The following is a 20,991-nucleotide window of genomic DNA, read 5'->3' as shown; positions in this document are numbered from 1 at the left end:
GGACTGGGCAGTTACGGTGGTTGCCCCGAGAGACGCGCCGCCGTAAATAATTACCATCACCCATTCCACTCCCCACGAGACCATAGTTATCTATCCCCACCAGATCCAGCTGCTTCGTGCTGTTTCTCCCTCATTATCGCTCCAGGTGCGGCCGGAGTCCGTTCAACTGCCTTCATCCACAATTAACTCGAATCTTTCTGCGTCGTTTATTGTCTATACCGGGCTCTCCCGTCCTGTCTCACGAACACCAAATGAGCAAAGGCTGGCCAAAGCTCAACAGAATAAACACTTATAATAAATATGCCGGGAACTGTTGCTGACGGGCCGACGGTTGCCCTATCCTGTAAGATGGTATTCGTGATCTACCAGGAACCAATGAGCTAATCCCATGTGCAGTTGCGAACAATTTCTGGGGGAAAGATGATGCCGGTGTTGCGCCTATGCTGGAGCGCATGCACGCTTCTAAGACATCTTGTGACGAGCTGAAGACATTCTACAATAGTCTGTTACCCAGGCGTGGACCCTAACTCCTACGACCCTCGTGCTGACATCCTCTAGTCCGCGCCGCGATTGAAGACGAATACGCACGGAAACTGCTAACACTATGCCGCAAGCCTCTTGGAGCCAATGAGTCGGGCTCGCTCCGAGCATCTTTTGATACCGTTCGGAGAGAAACAGAGGCTATCGCAAAAGCTCACGCCGCAATCGCAGGGCAAATGAAACGAGAACTAGAAGAACCGCTGATGGCCTTTGCAGGTGGAAACAAGGAACGAAGAAAGATTATTCAGAATGGAATTGAGCGCATACACAAGACTAAGATGCAGCAAACACAGACAGTGAACAAAGTAAGCAGGCAACTATCGGATTGATACTAAGAAACGCTAGATCCACTAATGGGACTAGACGCGGGACCGATACGAACAGGACTGCTTGAGGATCAAAGGGTATCTAGCCCAAGGACACATGGTAATGGGCCATGAAGAGCGAAAGAACAAAGCAAAGCTCGAGAAGACCCAGATCCAGCTTGCGTCGAGCAGCAGCGAGTATGACGCCGCGATCAAAGTACTCGTGGATACTACCAGTCGTTGGAACAAGGAGTGGAAATCTGCCTGCGATGTAAGTTTGGTAGACTTACCATTTGAGATATAAAGCTCATGTTTCTCTAGAAATTCCAAGACCTTGAAGAAGAGCGCATCGATTTTACCAAGAGCAGCTTATGGACGTACGCCAATATCGCATCGACAGTGTGTGTCAGCGACGATGCTGTAAGTCAATTTTAAACCAGTTTCCTTCTCGCAACTCGGGCTGCACCTGCAGCAATAGTGTAACATGACTAATTGAGCTAGTCTTGCGAGAAAATCCGTCTTTCACTAGAGAGCTGCGAGGTTGAGAAAGATATCGTGAGCTTTATCAAAGAGAAGGGCACAGGCCAGGAAATCCCAGATGCTCCAAAGTTTATCAACTTCTCACGGGGCGACGTGAACGATGCTAGCTCCGATGTCTCTGAAGAAGAAGGCTACTCTGTAGCTCAGTTCCAGCGTACCATTAACCCAGCATTCCGCAGCTCTTCGCCGCAGCCATCGACATACGAGTCTCACCATGAACCGGAGCCCGCGCCGGTCATGTCCGCTCAGAACGGACCATCCACACCAGCAAGCAGGGAAACCACAGTCACTCCGCAGAAGCCAACGCAGCCTCCGATGCAGCCTATGCAACAGCAGCAGCAGCCTCCCCCGCTAGATCTCCGCAGAGGAGGCCAGCTGCCGCCAAATTACGACCCCAACCAGCATGGTGAGATTGCAGCTATACCACACAATGCGTATCCAACGGATGGCATGACAATGTTTTGCCGAACTGGGCCCCCTTCTGAACGCAGCGCAGGATCAGCCAGTGGTTACCGCCCATCCAGCCGAGACTCTCAGAGCGAGCTCTCCAACGTCACGTCAATGTCTAGCCAGGAGCCTACCAGCGCAAGACAATCGCCGACCAAGCCTACAAACGGTGTAGCCCTTCCAGGACTAGGTGGGGGAGACACACCGCCGGTCCAGAAGAAGAAATTCTTCAGCAACAGCCCCTTCCGGCGCAAGAGCCGTCACGACAAAGATCGTAACTCAGGACCCTCTCAGTTGCCCACTCGCAGGACATGGGATTCGCCGAGCAAGCAAACGAGCCCTATCAAAGCCCCAACTCCTCAGAGACCCCAGCAAATCTCACCGATATCTCCAGCGACGGACAACGTTCAACGCTCTGCTAGCCCTGAGCCGGTCGATCCGAGGGCCAACTTCCAGCTGAACGTCGGAAACAACGTGTTTGACGTTGCTTCCCCAGATAAGAATAAGCCCCAGGCAGGAGCCCAGCCCGCAAAAGACGGAGAGGACCCTATTGCGCGCGCTCTGGCAGACCTCAAAGTTGCGGGTGGAAAGCCATCGACAACCCGGGTTTCTGCTGATAGATATCATGGTATCGCTACGCCGGCACCGTCAGCGCCATCGTCAAACTACAACGCTAATTCAGTGGCCACTCCACCCCCAGCGTACAATGATCCGTCAGTCAAGCGCCTTGGTGCTCCTCAGCCGGCCTTCACTTCCAAGCAAATGCAAAAAACCACCCAAGCGTACACAGGAAAGACGCAGAGTATGCTCCGTGGCAAGGTAAACCCTGCGTCGATGTCGACCCGTAGTCCTAGGCAGTCACAGGAAGCCCCTCGAGCCGCATCGCCTATTGCCCCAGGGCGAAGTGCAAGCCCCCAACCCGCGCAGCAACCCGCACCCCAGGCCCAGCCCCAAGCTCAACCTCCTCGTGGAGGATCACGAATGAGCCAATACAGTCGAGCTGCAAGCCCCAATCCAGGTGGCTACCAGACAAGCAGTGTGAAGAGCCGTTATAGCCAATCCCCGACTGTTTCTACTCCGCCGCAGCGCCCGAGCGATGGGCCATACTCGCCGCATGACTTCGCAAAGCGGGGATCTACAAGCGCTGCTCCCTCTCCAACAACAGCCACAGCTCCCGGGTCCGCATCCCCCAAGGAGTTTGCCAAGCGATCCTCCCAAACATCTACTAGGGCTGTATCCCCCCAACCGCAATTCCGGCAGCAGAATTCTGTACCCCGCGCCGTCTCGCCCAATGACTTTGCCAAGCGCTCGTCTCAGAATTCGATGCCTAGGGCTGTCTCGCCCCAGCCCCAATTCCGCCAGCAGACCCGGCCTTCCAGCGCCGGCGGAATGGAGTTGCAACTTTCTCAGCCTGAAATGTACGGCGGCAGTGAGAACGGATACGGCTCCCCGTCGAGAGCATCTTCTAGGAGGCCGATGTCCTACTACGAGGGAGAAAGTCAACGCAGTCGATCCAGGAGCAGGTCGATGGCCGTTGCGGACCCAGGACAGCAATTCAGCCGTGACGGCCGTCCTATTTTGCACTTTGGTAAGTACCAATCACCTATCCTCACAATATACCACATAGCTGACGTTGTGATCTTCCAGCTCGCGCACTCTACAGCTACACCGCCGCCATTCCTGAGGAGCTTGGTTTCACCAAGGGTGACGTACTCTCCGTGATCAGACTCCAGGACGACGGATGGTGGGAAGCCGAAGTCACCACGACCCGCATGCGCACAGGCTTGGTCCCGAGTAACTACCTCCAGATCATTTAGATCAGGATCCCGGTGACAATTCCGCCTACCGACTATACTGCTTCCATCTCGTCCCAACCCGGCCAGCCATATCATGAATGTCTTATGGCTACCTGGATACTTATGACAGAGATCTCCTTTGCTTTCTGATTGCCTTGATTTATGCGTCCATGATGTAGATACCTTGATGTATATGCCCTTTCTTTATTTTCTCTCTTCTTTTACTCCTTTATACCGACCATATCTGGTAACCTTCATTTCGCTGACCAACCCTGGCCTGGCTATGTCTGTCGTTTCAGATATTAATCGCTTCTTGATATCTTCTTCTACGGCAAGTTATTGCTCTGATTTTTGACTTGCTTGCCTGAGTTTATGTTATTATGGATATGACGTGCTATTTGCGATAATGCCCTTCAGAATGACACCTCTTGACTCTCCCTCATTAATTCTTCGAATAAAGTCCCTCATTGATTCGTTGGGAAAAGACTCGCTATGATATGCTGGGGTATCTTGCGAAAAGCGAAACACAAAATAAAGAACACGATAGTAAAGAAATACAAGCCCTTCGAATCTGTCGGACACCGCTTTTCCTGATTGTCTCAAAGGCAAACTAGCACAGCGCTGAAAATCTCCAAACGGTTTTTGCCTAGGGCTGAATCCTTCTCCGTAAATCCGTAGATTTTCGTCAGCTTGTCGACCAAAACAACACAAAAGGACGTAGATTACCATTTTAGTGACAAACAGGCCGACAGAACGAATGCCCATCAATTAATCAGCCTTTCCACACCCAAAAACCATACACTTGAATCCGCACGGTGAAGGTAGAATCCGAGGGACCTTCAGCTTGCAGTATGGTCCCGTTCGCGCATCAAAACCCTCGCGCTGAATCATATCTTGATACTCGTAGTCCCCCTTGTCTTCTTTTTCTGACGTGGTGGCTGCTGCGATGGCCTTGACCTTCTTCTCCTCTGACGCATGCGCCTGTCCTTGAGTGCTCGACTCATTTCGACCCTGGTTCTTGCCCCGTATTTCCTTTGTGTTCTGTCCCTGTCGCTCTCGAGAAGAACAGCGAGTCTTCATGTCCTTCGGCTTCTGATCTCGGCAGAGTGTAGTAGTAGGAAAGGTGCAAGAGGTGGGTGACGATTCAGGCGAGGGCGTGGCGCTCTTTGCTAAGTGGCAGGCCATAAGGACATGGTCGTTTACGTGCCCGCAGGTGTTCGTTACCCTTTGAACGTGGCACATTTTGATCTGTTGCTTTGGTACGCTCGTTGGGTTTGGGGATGGGGTTCGTCGCTCGAGTTTGAGGGTTAAGGTTGGATTGTGCTGTGCGGTTGATGCGGATGTAGGTAGGTAGGTAGGCAGGCAGGTTTGTCTCTATGTGACGACCGATAGGCAGTATAACTTGGAAGAACTGGTCGGATCAACAGATTGCAGTTGGGTCAGGGCAAGTAGAGAAGTGGAGAATGGTCTGTATTTCCTGGGTGATTGCAATGAGTGACCGAGTAGCAGACGTGGAGGTAGTAAAGAGAGGAAGTTGACAGGAAAAGTCAATGACATTGTGTTGCCTGCTGGTTCTCGCGGCCCGTACATATATGTTGCGACTTAATGTTGCGTTCTTGGAAGGAAGGAACTGCGACAAGGGAAGTGCAGGCTCGGCATATTATATCAGGGCTTGTAGGTGAAACTCATATAGAAGGCTCATTATTCTGGATACTATTTGCGAGTCTAGCATACTGCTTTATGTAGGCCATTTATGTAGGCCAGGTCTATGAAAGACATAAAATCCATTAGGGCATGCTCATAAAGCGCACAGTACAAAGAAGTTCTGAAGGATATTCACATTAATAGCACAGTAGTATGACATAAATACAAAGGAAGATGCTCAACTAACAATGTACAAAGGTCATTCAGAGTAGCTTCGGGTCAGGCACAGAAAGACAAAGACCGTTTCGTCTCGCATGGACTAGCGCTATTGAAACAACACGGGAGATCAAATGATCACTCGTTGTCGACGAAAGAGTTTGCAAATCGGCCAAAGAAAGGGACCTCAAAATGTTCAAGGGTATCAACTGCGATCTTGTGAGTTTCGAAGCTGGAGGCAGCTGGTCGTTTTGAGGGCTCTTACCGTCGCGGTAGGCTTTCAGGCTGAGGAAACCGATCAATGCAATGTCGCCAATAAACATAAGCCATGATAAGAAGCTGGACCATGAAAATATAAGATGGAGAATCTGTAGCGCATGAGTATAATGCACCGAATCAAGACTGCCTCGGTCCACTTACAAAAATGGCAGTAAACAGTAGGCTCGATTGCCATGCATGGAATCTAACCGCGGGTATGTCAGCAATTCATCTCACATATCCCGTAGTGCCGTATCTAGATTTATACCGAACATAATCGCTCTTGTGCTCTAGTAAAAGCAGAAAGACACCACCCGCCGGCGGAAGCAGCAAGTATGCGAGCATCGCTTCAACATCCATCCGGATGGGCAGACTCGTCTCAAAGGCTCCTAGGTTCCATCTGCCACCTTCGACATCTCCCCGATTGTACCCTGTATTCCCGTGTCCACTGGTGTTTATGTGGCCATGATTGCTCGCGAATTGGCTCGGAGATGGGAGACCGCCAGCGGGGGTAAACCCCGGAATTGGGGGAGAGTTGTGAGGGGATCGGACGACGGGCGACTTGGAGCGGTTCTCGAGGGCGGGCGAGAACGCCCGCTCTACCTCGGGCGATTCGTCCTGGTAGGGAGCAAAGTTCATTGTGAGATGATGCGAGGTTTATCGCGTGACTTGTGCTTCTAGGTCGCTGCTATACAAAGGTTCTTATCGGAGATAGTACGCGTCAGGCGGTGGTGTCTTGGCGCCTGAGGCGGAATCGTTTACTTCAGTTACCATTGCGGACTTGTGCAATATTATCGTTGATTGTTACATCGCATGGGTATCATTTTGGCTCAAAGGCTCCAATTGGGCGTGTCCTACTGTTGCACGCTGAGAAAAATCCAGCCCATATAATTCGAGCTTATTGCCTTGTACCCGGACCGCGCGTCACTCCCGATCCCCGCGCGATACCACTGACTGGTCTTCGCGTAGTCGTTGTGCTCCCTGATGTCGAAGATGTAGTTCTTGTTCCGCTTGTGCTGGTTCCTGGTCGAGAGACACTGGGCGCTCTTCCCAGTACGCTGCGAACTCTTCCCCTGGTTACGACCCGCGTGCCCCTGGTGCCTGTTGACTGTGCTCTCTTCCTCTCGGTCTCCTCAGCTTTTCGTGCCGCCGCTTCCCTTTGTTCCTGGAGCTCTCTTTCCCGCCTCTCTGCAGCCTGTTGCCGGAGGAATTCTTCGTTCTCGAGGTCCGCCGCGTCTTGTGTCGCGCCTTGCCATTGGGGGTTCAGTATGACTCGCTGGTTGTGTTCCGTTTGAGAGAGAATGCGCGTCCAGGTGTTGAGTAGCGTAGAGGCGTTGTTGACAGTTCGTGAAACAGTCTATCCATTGTCAATTGGGTTTCAATCGTCATGAGCAGAAGATCAAGCTTAACATACCTCCATGTTTCCCTTTGCTCGATCGAGACTGCCTAGCAGACTTTCGATGACATTGTTCACATTGCGCACGGTTTGTAGCTCATTGCGGAGGGCAACCTCCCGGGCCTCTTGGCGGTCGAAAAGTGTCTCTTCGTCGCGGTCGGACTGGGTTGGCGGCGAGGAGCTTTCCTGTTTGATTTGTGGGTGACTGAGTTTCTTCTTTCCGCGTTTTGAAGGCGAGTCCCAGAGGTCTTCGGTGTCCTCGTCGGAGAGCTGGAGGCGGTCCATTTCCTCTGCGGTGCTGTAGGGCAACATGTTGACGTGTAAACAAACAGTGGGTTGATGTGAATCATTGAATCAAGAGGGGCATGAAATCAACTGTGTCAATAGAGAGGCTAGTGAGGGTGCGACCGTTCAGTACTTGAGAGTGGGGGCCATTCCACAGCAGTTGGGCCTGGCTTGCTGGCTGCCCTTGGCGGCTAATTAATTGTGTGGCTGGTGATGCTGCATTCCACCTCCAGCCCTGCCCACTCTCCCGCTTCTTTGTTGCTGCCCTCCTGCATCTCTCCCTTCCTCCCATCCTTCACCACCTCTTATCGCTCATTCTCATCTCTATCGATCGATCTGTTGGTGGTCTTTGGTCTATTCGATCTCTGCGTCTTGTTTGTCCCTGTAATCAAGTTGGACATCTTGGGCTACGGTCGGCTTTGGTGTAATCGCGTCGGTCTCCCTTGATACCCTGGGTCGTGTCAAGACCTTTTCACAGCTCGAGCTTTCTGTAAAGTTCGAGAGTTTCGACTTCTTGGATCTTACATTCACTCTTACGGGACGCGACCATTCATTTCGGCGCAAATTGCCCTCGTTCACAATGACGACCACTCCACCGCCGCCATCATTCTTGCGAATTCCTCCCACCCCTCGACATGGTGCCGGATATGAGCAATACGAACCCTACTCCACGCGTCACTCGGCCCGATTAGCTAGTCAACGAGCTTCCACAGAATTCCGCACGACTCCTCTTCCAACTTCGCAAGGACGAGGCGCCGCCCGAAGCGCGAAGAAGCAGAAGATAGCTGAAACAGAAACTCTCTCACCTCCCGGGTCGCCAGTGAACTCACCTCGGAAGGAGATGTCGGGCCGGAATGGGGCAACACAACTGGATGGCCCAGAATCCTCCCGCACCGCCAAACCTGCTCACTCCGGTCTCGTCAGAGCGACAATGACAGAAGGGATGCTTCCCACACCGGCTAAGACACCTCGCAAGAAGCACGTCGATAATGCTGGCTCAACGGCACGAGTGCTTTTCCCTCCCTCGTCGGGCCAGAAAAAGAAGAAGAAGCAAACGGGCTTTTCTTTGGACAGCTTCACCGACGACCCTTCACAAGGCGATTCGATCCAGGTTTATACCGACTCTCGTGATCGAATTCCCGAAGTTGACGAAAGCGAAGAAAATCCATTCTATCAGAAGCCATCCACTAGCGCCAATTCTTGCCCGTCTAGACGTACGACGAGAGACCGCGACAAGGAAGTTGACGAGGCCCTCAAACGTGAGGATGGTATGGTCTATGTCTTGTAAGTAATCCAGCTCTCAGAAGCACACTACGTCTCTAATATATTTCCAGTCGAGGCAAGAAAATGTTCCGCAAATTCACCGACGATGTTGGCAGTGATTTGGAGGACAATGACGATGACCTAGGCTTATTGGCTTCTCGCCCAGACCTGTTGGACCCGACAATTCTGGAGAATAGCCGACAGCCTCTCACTCGCTCATCAATAAAGCCGCGGGTACTGTTCCGAAGTGCTCGCGATCCTGTAGTGCAGGAAAACGACGTCGCCGACGAGGAAGCCGCTACAGATATTGAGGATCACGTCTTAGACGACGCCGACACCGATGCCACAGAGGACCAAGAACATGCCGTCGACATTCAAGCCGAGCAGCGGCCAGTCACTCCGCCTCAGAACTCGACCGCTGAAACGCCGGCATCACTCGGTGCCTCGATACGTTCTCTACGACCGCGGGCCAAACGAGAACTTGAAGCTGGACAAACCCCGACCGCTTCTGCAACCAAGAAGAAAATTAGCCCATTCGACGGCTGGCTCCGAAAGAAGCAGACACCTGCAGTTGCAGCTTCCAAGGCCAAAAAGCGAGATGTGGAAGCCATTGGCAGTCCCAGTGGACCTAGCGGCCCAACGCCCAAAAAGACCAGAGGCACACGGGTCACCGCTTCTTCGTGACCGGATGTCAATTTCGCCATAATGGAGTTACTCCAGAGACAGCTTATCCTTTTCCGTGATACCATTTCCGGCGTTGCGCGAACTTACGACATTCTTCATCTTTTCTCTTTCCGAGGTGCTGTTATTCTCAGTCTCGGTTACGTTTTATCACGCGGCCATCTAATGCATCCGGCCACCTTTAGTTTATGTTTGCGTTTATTCGCCCAGCTCAAGGATTGCATTGTTTGTTTTGTTGACTAATCGGAATTCGAGCGAGATTGAAATTGAAACTGGGATAGAGCTAGGGCTGGGATAGGGAAATACCGGATTATGTTATGTTGTGTTTGTTTTTTCTGTTGTCGGCTTTTGAGTCGACTTTCCACTCATAGCATGTCGTGTCATTAGGTAGACAATTCAAAGAATGATTTAAGACTATCAATATAAGGACTTGTGTCCTTTATCGCAATGTATCATCTACATCGTATACCCGAATTGAGTGAGCCCTGCGTATATTATGTGTTGTAACACTCCTAATACGAAGTCGATTGGTTCGAGTGGCCCGACGGCAGCGAAGTCGCAGGCCAGAGGCCTCGATAGTCGCTTGTCTGCCTCTCTAATGAGACGGGCTACCTACTTGCTATTTATCTACCGCAGCGGGGCCAGGGATAATAGGGGCTGCACTCCCGCCGAGGTCGGTGGCTTCAGCTGACGACCTCGCTGGCCGCGAGTTGAAGCTATCCCGACTTCGCCAGTAGCGATCCGTAGCCGATACACAAATAAACTTATAAGAACTAGTATAAGTCTTATTTGTAGACTAATAAATAAATTAAAAAAATTCCTAAATAAAATAGAGATAAAGCTATTTATATAGGTCTATATTTAAAGAATAGATCATTACTAGAGGTCAGAATCTATCACAGAGCGAAGATTCTTACCTCCTGGCTTGCCTAAGTTATCACCTGCTGTGGGAAGCGATGGATGTGTGTCTCATTGGGTGGCCGGTAGGCCGCCTATCTAAGATATATATAGCTTACTAATGTATGACTAAGCAAGGTCAAACTCCTAGGAGCAGGCGGTACCGGAGGGCAGTATGCTCGACACCTGCGATATATCACGTGATGATTCTTACAGTGAAGTCCTATTGTCATAGTTGTGCGTCCAGCCATGTTAGGATAACGGCGTTTCGCTGAGAAAGTAGGAGTCAGTGTTGCTAAAGGAAGGTGAATATAATTGGCATTGATTGTGATTTATACGTAGTAGAAGGTTGCGTTATTCGCAGTGGGTATCTTATTGGGTCAAGTCGGTATAGAGATATCCAGGTGTGAGCGAGTAGGTCAGGTGGGTTGTGAGTTTTTGATCAGACGATCTCTAATTCATCATCGTCATCGAAATCATCTGTCTGGGGTATAGCCTCTGGATTGCCTCCTAGACTATCTCTGCCAGCTTCTTTGATGCCCTTGGAGGTCATGAAGCGTGTTTTCTTGACACCGCTTCCATGTGGTCTGTCGCCGTCATGTGTACGCTTTTTAGGACTGAGTCTGACGGCTTCCGCGCGTTTAAAGTTCATGCCTAGCGGCTTGTCACTGGCGACGTTTGGGTCGCTGGAGTTTGTCCTCCTGTGCTGTGCTCCGGATCTGGGTGTGGCATTACTGGTAGTGGGGGCATTTTCGTTGTTTCGGGCTCTTAGGTATTCCCTAGCAACCCCTCCAGCACGAGAAGAAGTGATCATCTGCGTGATTTCTCGCTCCCGTTTCTGCTCGACAAGACGGCGACGGAAGCGTTCTTCCTTGTTTTCCATGCCGCGGCCCATCATGCCGGCTGCTATGAATGGGTCGTCTGTGTCGGCGTCAATGAGGCTAGCTGAGGATTGGCTGGGATGGAGACGCTGAAACGAAGAGTTGCCGCCATTGCTCCTCGATTTGAAGCTCGGCGCCACATAGTATAAAGACTGGGACCCACGATCGTATTGTGCACCATCAGCCCTAAGCAATCCCTCGGGCCCCTTTTGTGTGGATCGTTTCTGGCCGCCATAAAACCCGGTTCGTGACCCAGACCGACCCCCAGGGCCGAACATACCAGTCCCGGTGTTTACTCCCATACGGTCTGCCTGGGCGCGGCGCAATTGGAGGTCGACGTGAAAGTCGCAGAACTCAGTCTTCCGGCCATCCACCCATGACTGGCAGGTTTTGCCGTCCTTTCTGACAGCTTTGCAATAACCGATATCCCGCGCAGAACCAACCTCGAGAACCTTGTCATCGGAAGAAGAGAGACTGAGACTGAACCTGTTGGTATCTAGCTTGTCTTTAGGTGGTGGGAGTATCGTGGGGTTCAGAATGGCAATCAAAGTGCCTTCCGAGAGTCTGTAATATCGTGGAAAGGCAGTGTCGAATAAGAATAAGTCAATGGTCCATTTCAGGTCAGTGAGAGTGACGACCATGTACTGGTTTCTGTTGTTCAATCCGTCGTCAAATGGATCAGCCTGTTGCGCAGTGACGTTTTTGGCCTCTTTCACTTGCTTTGGATCTGATTTCGAGGCTACGATGCCGAAAACAACGTAGTCTGTATCTATATCTTCCGGAAGTTCGAAGGGCGGGCCCTTGATCATCCGTAAAAGGTCTGGTATGCGAAAGACTTTCTTGTCCTCGAGGGTTCGAGTCAGAAACGAATGTGGTAGAATACGATTCGAAAGGTGAAGTGAAGAGAATGGTTCAAATTTTGACGCATCGGGCGCCTTCTCCAGCGCCCGCTCAGCCACGTTAGAGGCATCATCGGTAAAGCTGTTTTGTTGGGAGCTCTCAGGTTGGGAAGAGAAGGACTGTGCCTCAGACCTCTGATTACGTCGGTGTAAATATGATTTGGGCTCGATCTCTTCCGTCCTGCGCATAATGGGGGTCGTCTGACTTCGTTTCAAGGACGGTTTGAGATTATTGGCTGACCTCAGAATGTCCTCTCGGCTGAAACTTTCGGCTTGTCGGCTTCTCGTCTGTAGCTTTGAAGGAGAAGTAGGCCTTCTCTCGGCTGCAGCCGCCTTGAATGCTTCCATCTCGGTCTTGTCGAATTGAAATGACGCAAAGCTTCGGCTCGCTTGTATTTTCTGCGCTCGTACATCTCGATCTCTCCGAGACTTCTCAGCTGCACGACCCTCGGCCATCCGCTCGCTGAAGCTTTTAGGACGTCTCTCCTCGAATGATTGTGACAGCGGGGGCGGCATATTCCGGGAGTGGGATACCGGGCCATCGCGACTGCCGAGTCTGCTGGTAGGCCGCGCATCGTCTGCCTTTGAACTTGGTGGACGCCTCAGAGACACATCGCTTCCTTTCAGGCCTTTGTCGATACCCAATCTGTATCTCCCAGGAGACGTGGGTTCCAAAGGTGGTGCAAGGCGCCGAGTGGGTGATAACGGTACTTGAACATTACTTGAGTGCTCTTGGCTACTCGTCTCCTGCGCGGCCCTGATTCGGAAGGATTGATCCTGGCTGTTTGATGAGAAGCTCACCGCCGATGCTGGTCTGGAAGGCGCGTCGGTACCAGCATGTCGATCTGGGTTCGGAGTGCCATTCTTCCCGCGGCTTTTCTGCAGTTGCTTGAGCTTGAGCCGTGCTTGGATAGCCGCTAGCTTCAGTTGTAATGTTTCTTCATCCTCTTCAGTATCGCCATCTTCGTCTTCCTCCAAGCCGTCACTTAAAAGCTGCGTCGCTCTCGACCGAAGATTTGGGGTTGTAGCTGAATGTTTCAAAGGCGATGCCAGATGCGCTCGGTTGCGTTGCATTTCTTCATATATTCGTCGCCCGCTAGGAGAGCTGAGGAGAGCTTCCCGCGGGGACTTCGGCGGCCATGAGGTCTCGACCACTGATGATGATCCCACTGTTAAGTCAACTTTTTCGGTCCTTCGGAGATCGCGACTCACTGATGGCCCAGCCAACCTCCAATTCTTGTAAACAAACGAGTGTGATAGACAAGCGGCACAAGTTGGACTGTGTCACTAAACTTTTCCTCCCTCTATTCGGCGTCTTGATGGCGTTCTCGCCATATCCAGGTCGCAGGGATGCGGGGAAAGGACAGTGTAGGAAGTCGCGTAAACGAGGGAGCCACTGCTACTCTGGCAAGGACGGCGTTCCCGAGGCCAAAAAAGCCCGCGCGAGGAGGACAGGCGCACAGCAAGTGTCGTCTTACGCCGCAAACATGAATTTCTGAAAGTGAGGCAGATGGAGCATTGATCAATCTGATCAATAAAGTGACGGAGGCTTGGCGTTGATATGCCGCTGACACGCGCGTCACGTCCGTAATGAGGAGTCGAGACGCGTCTTTTCCGGTCCCCCTGCGGACAATACACGAATTGATATGCACCTACTACTTGAAATCTTGGATACCACGACATTCAGGGCCGCAAGTGTCAATTTTTGATATATCTCACAATGCCGCGAACTCGATCGGCCCCTCAGCTGAAGCAATCATCGTCTTCCGATTCCGCATCCCAACCCAAACCCCAGGCCGCCATGAAGCCCAGCAAGACATTCATCCTTCCTTCGGCCGCCAGCGCAGACGCCATATTCGTCACATTACCGAGCCCGCGAACTGGAGAACCCACGCGCTACTTCTTCTGCCCCAAGCTTGGAGTATACGAATTTACAGTCGTCGCATCGCAGTTTCCGCGGAGTATTCTCTACACAACCAGTGAGGGCGAAGAAGGCGAGAATCAAAAGTCAAAGGGCTCAATCTCCAAAACTGCAGAGCTGTTAGTCGCCACACCGATTGATGTTGTATTCTTCGCAGTTCCTCTGCTCTGCTCTTCCCGCTCTTCGGACGAGGGCAAGAGACTGTTCCAACCATTGGACGATATCATTGACTCCCAGGACGAATTGCCCAAACATCTACGATATATCCTGTACAATGAGGCATTTAGAGATACACTAAACCGTCGAGTAGAGTCCATAAGCGACTCTGTCGAAGCGGGCGATGAGAAAATGTTCCGACTCAGCGAAGCAAAGCTCGTACAAGAACTACTCGCAAAAGCGGAGCGGATGACTGCGCAAGGTTTTCCGGCAAGTCTAGAGGAACGGTTTGTCAAGCAGGCTTTAGCTGTGCCTTTGGTATCCGTGGCCAGGACCGACATCGCCGCGTCCTCGACAGCGCCAAAGGAGGACGAGCACGAGACCCAAGCCGAATCCCAAGAGAGCAAGGACACGCAGTCTACAGCAGCAACTACATCCGCCGACTCAACCTCGGGCATCTCAACACCAGTAGTTGATACGCCTTCTACTCCAGCTGGGGAGGAGCTTCCAGAACAACAAACCTGCCCAGAGTCAATTGTCCGGCTCCAAAGGCTTTCCACGGCTTTGACGTTCTTGAAGTCGTCCTACATTTCCGCAGACACCTGCGCCAAAATCGACGAGCTACTCTCTGCTCCCGAATCCCCAATTGACTTCAAACCTCTTCACGACCATCTCAAGCATCTTGCCGATTTGCGCGCCGAAGCACTTGTCTCTCGATCTCTAGGGGACTTTAGCCGCAAGCGCAACGCAGAAGACGATGATGCTGCGGAATCACGAGCTGAGAAGAAGCGACGCATGGAGGAGGAAGAAAAGAAAAAGAAAGCTGGGGAGTCAAGGGGCGTTAGGGAACTCAAGAAAGTCAACACCACCGGAATGAAGAAAATGAGTGACTTCTTTGGCAAGGCGGCTGCAAAGAAGAAATCATAAACGTGCTCGGGACTGATGTTCCATGGAGAAGAAATTAGAGATGCTACCCGGGTGTATGTCTACGGGAATCCTGCGTCAGCAACCTACCTAAAACGCGGGGGGCACCTCAGGCTCCGATCAAAACTTAACTAGCCTTGAGAGTATAGGTCAGCACCGTGCCGCTTCACGCCGAACCGCCCAACGAAAAAGAGCACTGCGCCATGAGTGTCTATTCTTCGGACACACCAGAGAAGATTGGAACGTTCAGAATCAAGCAGTTCACTTCTACACAGATGCTGAATGCGCTTTGCCTGCAAACTGGAAGCGGGACGCCAAAGGCGCCTACGATTAGAGCTAAAGATGAGTTAAGTCACAATAGCCTTAGATTATCATGTGATTGAGGACTACATAGCAAGTCAAACCAAGATACCCTTAATATATCAATTTCCAACCTTTGACCATTCCTAAACCTCGATCTGGTCAATCGCTGCTCCCGTGATCCTAGACGCAAATTAGCACTTTGCTCATAATACATCAAATCGACTGTCGCGGGACGGAAAAAAATACATAAATGACCCGTTAGAAGGCTTCGAAATAACCATCGCCTCCTTCAACTTCTCCTCGCTGATATCCGGGAAATACTTCAGGTAGTATCCCTCCTTCAAAGCCTTTGTCACAGCCTCAACCTTTGACTGCGGGAGCATATGAACAGTACAACCACCCCACCCAGCGCCCGTCAACCGACTCCCCCACGTCCCGGCCTTGCGGGCAATAGCACAGATCTCGTCAACCTGAGGCGCAGAGCACTCGTAGACCTCACGGCACGAATCCTGCGACTCGTTGAGGAGCTGGCCAAGGTAGTGAATGCGCTTGTCGTCTAGGGTTGATGCGTTGGCGAGGCAGGCCTTGAAGTCTAGCACGCGGCGGGCCTCCTTGAAGCAGTGCAGGGCGCGCTGGCGGAGGAGGAAGCGCTCTGCTTGCACGGGGAAGGAAGAGAGGTACTTGGCTTCGAGGTCGGCGACGGAGATGGATAGGAGCTGGGCGATTTCTTCACGCGTGTAGCCCTGTTCCTGGGTGAGGAGATCCTGGGTTGCCTGGATGACGGAGTCGATTTGGTACTCGAGCGGGTCGGCCAGGCGGCCTTCTTTGCGCATGAGTTCGTTGTGGAAGCTGCGGAGGCTGTAGCCGAGTGAGCTGTTGTCCTTGGGGAGGGTCAGATCGTTGGCTTTTGCGAGGACCACGGCGGCCAGGGTGCATTCTGCTACGCGGAGGTTGTAGTGGCGCGGGGCGGTCTCGGCTTTGTTGGAGGTGACGAAGCTCTGGGCCATCAGGAAGGTGATTTCCTCAGAGGCTTTGGGGATGGGGACGTGCTGGGCTGCGAAGTTCGGGAAAAACTGGGTGTACAGGAGGTATCCGCGGCGGGAGAAGATAGAGGCGGCTTGGTCCATGCTATACAAGGGGATTTTTCAGTAACCATGCCAGCAAGGGAAAGAGCGTTCATCTTACCCTCCAGAATATACACCAACAGCGCGCTCAGATACAACAGATAGATCCAACAGGTCCTGCTTGGATACATCGTGATTGTTCGCCTTCATGACGGCAAGCGCGCTGGAGCATACGAAAGCTGCGCTGCTAGAGATTCCACCACCGGGGGGAACGTTTCCATCAACCAGCACCTTCATGCTAGCTGGGGTGAATGAGCCACCTTTGCGCAGAACCTTGAGCGCACCCACCAAACCAGCCTTGAAGTAGTTCACCCATTCATGTTTCTTGGGGTCAATCTCGACGTCTGTGTCATGAGGCACAGTAAACTCGCGCGTCGGGAACTTGTTCGGAACGACGTTGGAGATCTTCACGGTGGACTCTGAGCCAGTGGAGGGAACAACTTTGACCGCGATAATCACATCAACGCTCACGGCTGTGGGGAGGACGTCGTAGAGATTATAGTCGATGTGCTCTCCGATGATGTTGACGCGGCCGGGGCTGCGGGCGACGAAGTCAGGGCGATGATTGTATTGTTTGTAGAACTGAGAGACTAGGCCGTTAAAGCGCTTCAAGTGCTCGGGCGAGGCAGTAGTTGCCGATACATCATCGGTGGCATAGACCTCAGCGATGGATTCAGTTTGGGGGACGAGTTCCTGCGGGGTCGCCATGGCGGGGTTAAACGGACTGGGGTCTGAGGAGAGCAAACAGGAGGTGCAGCAGGACACTAGAGGCAGTACTGTACAGAGAAGAATACAGCGAAGAAAATGTTTACAAGGTAAAAGAAGAGAAGAAAGAAACGGGTTCCCGTGATCTCGTCGAGGGGTTCCAGGGCAACTGTACCGTGCTAAATTAAATTGTCCTGGTTATTGCGGGGACAGTCTTGTGTCTTCGCGACAGGATGAGTTTCCACTGCTACGGTAGTACTCCGTCCGTCCTCATATTCCAAAGCCTTTTCACGGTCCGAGTGGCATTGTCCCGACTTGCTTCGGCATAACTGATCCCGGTGAACGATCTTTGACAGATTGCCTGGTGCTAAACCAAGGCCCATTGTATAATTACCCGATCCCACGCAGCTGTTTGGCTTATATACCTTGGAGAACCCACCAGAGCAGTGACGATCAATCACCACACAACGCTTCCTTTGTTGTAGATTTGCCCTACACTGGGAGTCATCTTCATATTGCTCTTGCCACATCCCATAGTACGGCAATTGTGAGCGCAAATATCAGTAGCTGACCTACCAAATGCACCATTCATTGCACTGGGGTGAGGGTGGCTGCGCGTTATGGATCACACCTAGTTCCAAAGAGTACCTACATACGGCAAGTCGCGCAGTCAGCCGGTTGACTAGAAATCAGGCCACATAATTGAAGTATATCTGGGGTATTAAGAAGCCTTTATTTGCGTTAGCTGACGAGCATTCCACCCATGTGAAAATAACCTAGGCAGGCCGTTTAGTGCACTGGCCAATTCTTGGTGTCGGTGCGAATGCCTAGAAATTCAGGCGTTGCCATGCGGCCGATGATCGGAGCGGTGGCGACGCGGGGTCCAATCAGACGCAGCACATTATTCGACCAACAGTCCGCTAGTCCGAAGACGGCTAGCGTGGCTGAGCGGCCCCCGAGTCGGGGAGTTTGATCGAGTGAGTCTTCAGCGTCCAGTCCATTTCCGCCGCCGGCTTTAAGGGACTTTGTCACTCGCTCCCCGGCCTGCCTTCGACTCATTTTTTCTGAGCTTCACTTTTCCCCTTCGCCTGGCCTGGTAGTCATCCCTGCAAAGATGATGCCTTTAAGACCATCAAAAAGTGCCTTGCGCACTCTGCACTACCAGAGATTTATTGCCTCTGGGAGAAGAAGCTTTGCTACTTCTGCTGCGGCCTGGACGCCCCACCGCCTCTCGTCCCAGAAGCGCGACCAGAGCACAGCGACGGCTACTTCGTGAGTATTCCCAAGAGCTCTACAAATTGCTCACGACTCTAGTGTGGTAATTGACCTTGCTAATGTTACCTGATCATAGAACGGCCAGACCTAGACCCAGTCCTGCTTTCAACCAAGAACCCAGCCGCAATGAGGTATCACCTCTCCAGAATCGACAGCTTCCCGAGCTCGACGACTCGTATGCCACCCACAATGCTTAGCTTCAGATGTTGGAATTGAGCTAACTTGTTTCTCTGGTAGATTCGTCGGGCTCAGTGGTGGTGAGATTTTCCACGAGATGATGCTCCGCCTGGGCGTGAAGCACGTTTGTGAGTCATTATCCCTCTTCCTTGAATAGAGGAAAAAAGTTTATTGACTGTGCCTTTCGACAGTTGGTTACCCCGGAGGTGCCATTCTTCCCGTTTTCGATGCCATTTACAACTCAAAGCACTTCGACTTCGTCCTGCCCCGACATGAGCAAGGTGCCGGTCACATGGCGGAGGGCTATGCCCGGGCTTCAGGACTCCCTGGTGTTGTCCTCGTCACTTCTGGCCCCGGTGCTACCAATGTCATTACTCCCATGCAGGACGCCCTTTCTGACGGAACTCCCATGGTTGTCTTCTGTGGCCAGGTCGTTACCACCTCCATTGGTACCGACTCTTTCCAGGAAGCCGATGTGGTTGGTATCTCCAGGGCGTGCACCAAGTGGAACGTCATGGTCAAGTCTGTCGCCGAACTTCCCCGTCGTATCCAAGAAGCCTTCGAAATCGCAACCAGTGGTCGTCCGGGCCCTGTCCTCGTTGATCTTCCCAAGGATATTACCGCCGGTATCCTTCGCAAGCCCATTCCTATGCAGAGCACTCTTCCCTCCCGCCCCAGTGCCGCGACTCTGGCAGCCAAGGAATTGAGCGAGAAGCAGCTCCACAGCACCATCAACCGTGTTGCTCGCCTTGTAAATGTCGCCAAGAAACCCGTTCTTTACGTTGGCCAGGGTATCCTCGCCCAGGAGAACGGCCCTCAGCTTCTGAAGGAATTGGCCGACAAGGCTCAGATCCCTGTCACTACTACTCTTCAGGGTCTGGGTGGATTTGACGAGCTGGATCCCAAGGCCCTGCACATGTTAGGTATGCACGGTTCCGCCTACGCCAACTTGGCCATGCAGGAAGCGGATTTGATTATCGCCATTGGCGCCCGTTTCGATGACCGTGTGACCGGCAGCATTGCCAAGTTCGCTCCCCAGGCCAAGCTTGCTGCATCTGAGAACCGCGGTGGTATCGTTCACTTCGAGATCATGCCTAAGAACATCAACAAGGTGGTACAGGCTAATGAGGCAGTTGAGGGTGACTGCGCTGAAAACATCCGCCACCTTCTTCCCCTTGTCAACACTGTTTCCGAGCGGCCTGAATGGTTTGCCCAGATCAACGACTGGAAGTCTCGATTCCCCCTCTCCCTCTACGAACAGCAGACCCCTGACGGTCCCATCAAGCCCCAGTCTGTGATCGAGAAGCTCAGTGATCTTACCGCTCACATGAAGGACCGCACTATCATCACCACCGGCGTCGGTCAGCACCAAATGTGGGCCGCCCAGCACTTCCGCTGGCGCCGACCTCGCTCCATGATCACTTCCGGTGGTCTGGGTACTATGGGATACGGTCTTCCTGCTGCTATTGGTGCCAAGGTTGCCCGCCCTGACTGTCTTGTCGTTGACGTCGATGGCGACGCATCCTTCAACATGACTCTCACCGAACTCACCACTGCCGCCCAGTTCAACATCGGTATTAAGGTCCTCCTTCTTAACAACGAGGAGCAGGGCATGGTTACTCAATGGCAGAACTTGTTCTACGAGGACCGCTACTCTCACACTCACCAGAAGAACCCCGACTTTGTGCGTCTTGCCGAGTCCATGGGTGTTTCTGCCGATCGCTGCACATCGCCTGCCGATGTCGAGGCCAAGCTGAAGTGGTTGATTGAGAGCGATGGCCCTGCCTTGCTAGAAGTGTTCACTGACCGCAAGGTCCCTGTGTTGCCCATGGTCCCTGGTGGTAGTGGCCTGCACGAGTTCCTTGTCTTCGACGCAGGTATGTTCAACAACGATAAAGAAATTTTGAATTGCCGCTAACACTTCCCTATAGCCAAGGACAAGGAGCGGAGGGCTCTGATGAAGAAGAGAAACCCCAACGGCGTTTAGACAATCTCACCAGCGCGTCTTACGATTTCCTTAGCCGGTTTTGGGTCATTACACGCGAAAAAGTGACCAGCGATCATTTGTTGATACCTACTCTACGGCGTTTCTGGCGGGTTTTCAGAACCTCGGACGCTAGCGGGGGCCACGCATTCGCCAAACGCTAGCGGGGACGCAATTGCTAGCGCTGAGCGGACTTCCAGTCTTTGGGTTCCTTGACAGTATACCCAGTCTCACTGGGGCTGCAGCGGTCAAAGGCGGCACTCATCAGGTCAGTCGGCTTGCCCGTGGACTTCCTGGTGAGGCCCCGCAGAGTCTGGACTGTTCTTCGTTTCCTGTCTTGCCTGAATCTTTTGCATCTGCATGTTGACTGCGCT

The 20,991-nt window shown here is 52.4% G+C and overlaps 9 protein-coding genes across 9 annotated transcripts; 4 read left to right on the top strand and 5 right to left on the bottom strand.

Annotated features, from left to right (window-relative positions):
- Positions 1-98: 98 nt before the first annotated feature.
- On the top strand, positions 99-3,732 carry BDV17DRAFT_96020 (formin-binding protein HOF1). Its single transcript, XM_073765404.1, has 7 exons — positions 99-343; positions 397-501; positions 559-845; positions 904-1,116; positions 1,167-1,265; positions 1,347-3,420; positions 3,480-3,732. Exons 1-7 carry the CDS (start codon positions 301-303, stop codon positions 3,647-3,649), a joined length of 2,991 nt encoding a protein of 996 aa, XP_073615247.1. The 5' UTR covers positions 99-300; the 3' UTR covers positions 3,650-3,732.
- Positions 3,733-4,396: 664 nt separating this feature from the next.
- On the bottom strand, positions 4,397-4,870 carry BDV17DRAFT_291627 (uncharacterized protein; the record flags this gene model as incomplete). The annotated part of the gene is made up of 1 exon (XM_073762172.1): positions 4,397-4,870. The coding sequence occupies one exon, from the start codon at positions 4,868-4,870 to the stop codon at positions 4,397-4,399; it is 474 nt and encodes a 157-aa protein (XP_073615246.1).
- A 546-nt stretch (positions 4,871-5,416) lies between these two features.
- On the bottom strand, positions 5,417-6,406 carry BDV17DRAFT_264158 (DUF4870 domain-containing protein). The gene is made up of 4 exons (XM_073757986.1): positions 6,015-6,406; positions 5,909-5,951; positions 5,754-5,856; positions 5,417-5,697 (listed from the first exon to the last, which is right to left on the bottom strand). Exons 1-4 carry the CDS (start codon positions 6,383-6,385, stop codon positions 5,627-5,629), a joined length of 588 nt encoding a protein of 195 aa, XP_073615245.1. The 5' UTR covers positions 6,386-6,406; the 3' UTR covers positions 5,417-5,626.
- A 194-nt stretch (positions 6,407-6,600) lies between these two features.
- BDV17DRAFT_291625 (DASH complex subunit Duo1-domain-containing protein) lies at positions 6,601-7,454 on the bottom strand (the record flags this gene model as incomplete). The annotated part of the gene is made up of 3 exons (XM_073762171.1): positions 6,601-6,762; positions 6,828-7,103; positions 7,161-7,454. 3 exons carry the CDS (start codon positions 7,452-7,454, stop codon positions 6,601-6,603), a joined length of 732 nt encoding a protein of 243 aa, XP_073615244.1.
- Positions 7,455-7,536: 82 nt separating this feature from the next.
- Positions 7,537-9,561, top strand: BDV17DRAFT_95985 (uncharacterized protein). Its single transcript, XM_073765403.1, has 3 exons — positions 7,537-8,711; positions 8,762-9,489; positions 9,557-9,561. The coding sequence occupies exons 1-2, from the start codon at positions 8,008-8,010 to the stop codon at positions 9,372-9,374; spliced, it is 1,317 nt and encodes a 438-aa protein (XP_073615243.1). The 5' UTR covers positions 7,537-8,007; the 3' UTR covers positions 9,375-9,489; positions 9,557-9,561.
- Positions 9,562-10,547: 986 nt separating this feature from the next.
- Positions 10,548-12,330, bottom strand: BDV17DRAFT_264152 (Mcm10/DnaG-type zinc finger protein). Its single transcript, XM_073757985.1, has one exon. The coding sequence runs from the start codon at positions 12,235-12,237 to the stop codon at positions 10,711-10,713; it is 1,527 nt and encodes a 508-aa protein (XP_073615242.1). The 5' UTR covers positions 12,238-12,330; the 3' UTR covers positions 10,548-10,710.
- Positions 12,331-13,696: 1,366 nt separating this feature from the next.
- On the top strand, positions 13,697-15,152 carry BDV17DRAFT_95965 (uncharacterized protein). Its single transcript, XM_073765401.1, has one exon. The coding sequence runs from the start codon at positions 13,769-13,771 to the stop codon at positions 15,050-15,052; it is 1,284 nt and encodes a 427-aa protein (XP_073615241.1). The 5' UTR covers positions 13,697-13,768; the 3' UTR covers positions 15,053-15,152.
- A 311-nt stretch (positions 15,153-15,463) lies between these two features.
- Positions 15,464-17,272, bottom strand: BDV17DRAFT_95972 (galactokinase galE). The gene is made up of 3 exons (XM_073765402.1): positions 16,538-17,272; positions 15,599-16,480; positions 15,464-15,532 (listed from the first exon to the last, which is right to left on the bottom strand). Exons 1-3 carry the CDS (start codon positions 17,182-17,184, stop codon positions 15,496-15,498), a joined length of 1,566 nt encoding a protein of 521 aa, XP_073615240.1. The 5' UTR covers positions 17,185-17,272; the 3' UTR covers positions 15,464-15,495.
- Positions 17,273-18,295: 1,023 nt separating this feature from the next.
- BDV17DRAFT_281991 (acetolactate synthase catalytic subunit) lies at positions 18,296-20,620 on the top strand (the record flags this gene model as incomplete). Its single annotated transcript, XM_073760128.1, has 5 exons — positions 18,296-18,453; positions 18,533-18,631; positions 18,694-18,761; positions 18,825-20,510; positions 20,565-20,620. The coding sequence occupies 5 exons, from the start codon at positions 18,296-18,298 to the stop codon at positions 20,618-20,620; spliced, it is 2,067 nt and encodes a 688-aa protein (XP_073615239.1).
- Between the last annotated feature and the right edge of the window lie 371 nt (positions 20,621-20,991).

Source organism: Aspergillus undulatus (assembly GCF_047715775.1).
Source record: "Aspergillus undulatus strain CBS 261.88 unplaced genomic scaffold BDV17scaffold_26, whole genome shotgun sequence".
Classification (NCBI taxonomy): Eukaryota; Fungi; Ascomycota; class Eurotiomycetes; order Eurotiales; family Aspergillaceae; genus Aspergillus; species Aspergillus undulatus.
Note: the sequence above shows the minus strand (reverse complement) of the source record. Positions and strands in the feature narration are given on the sequence as shown.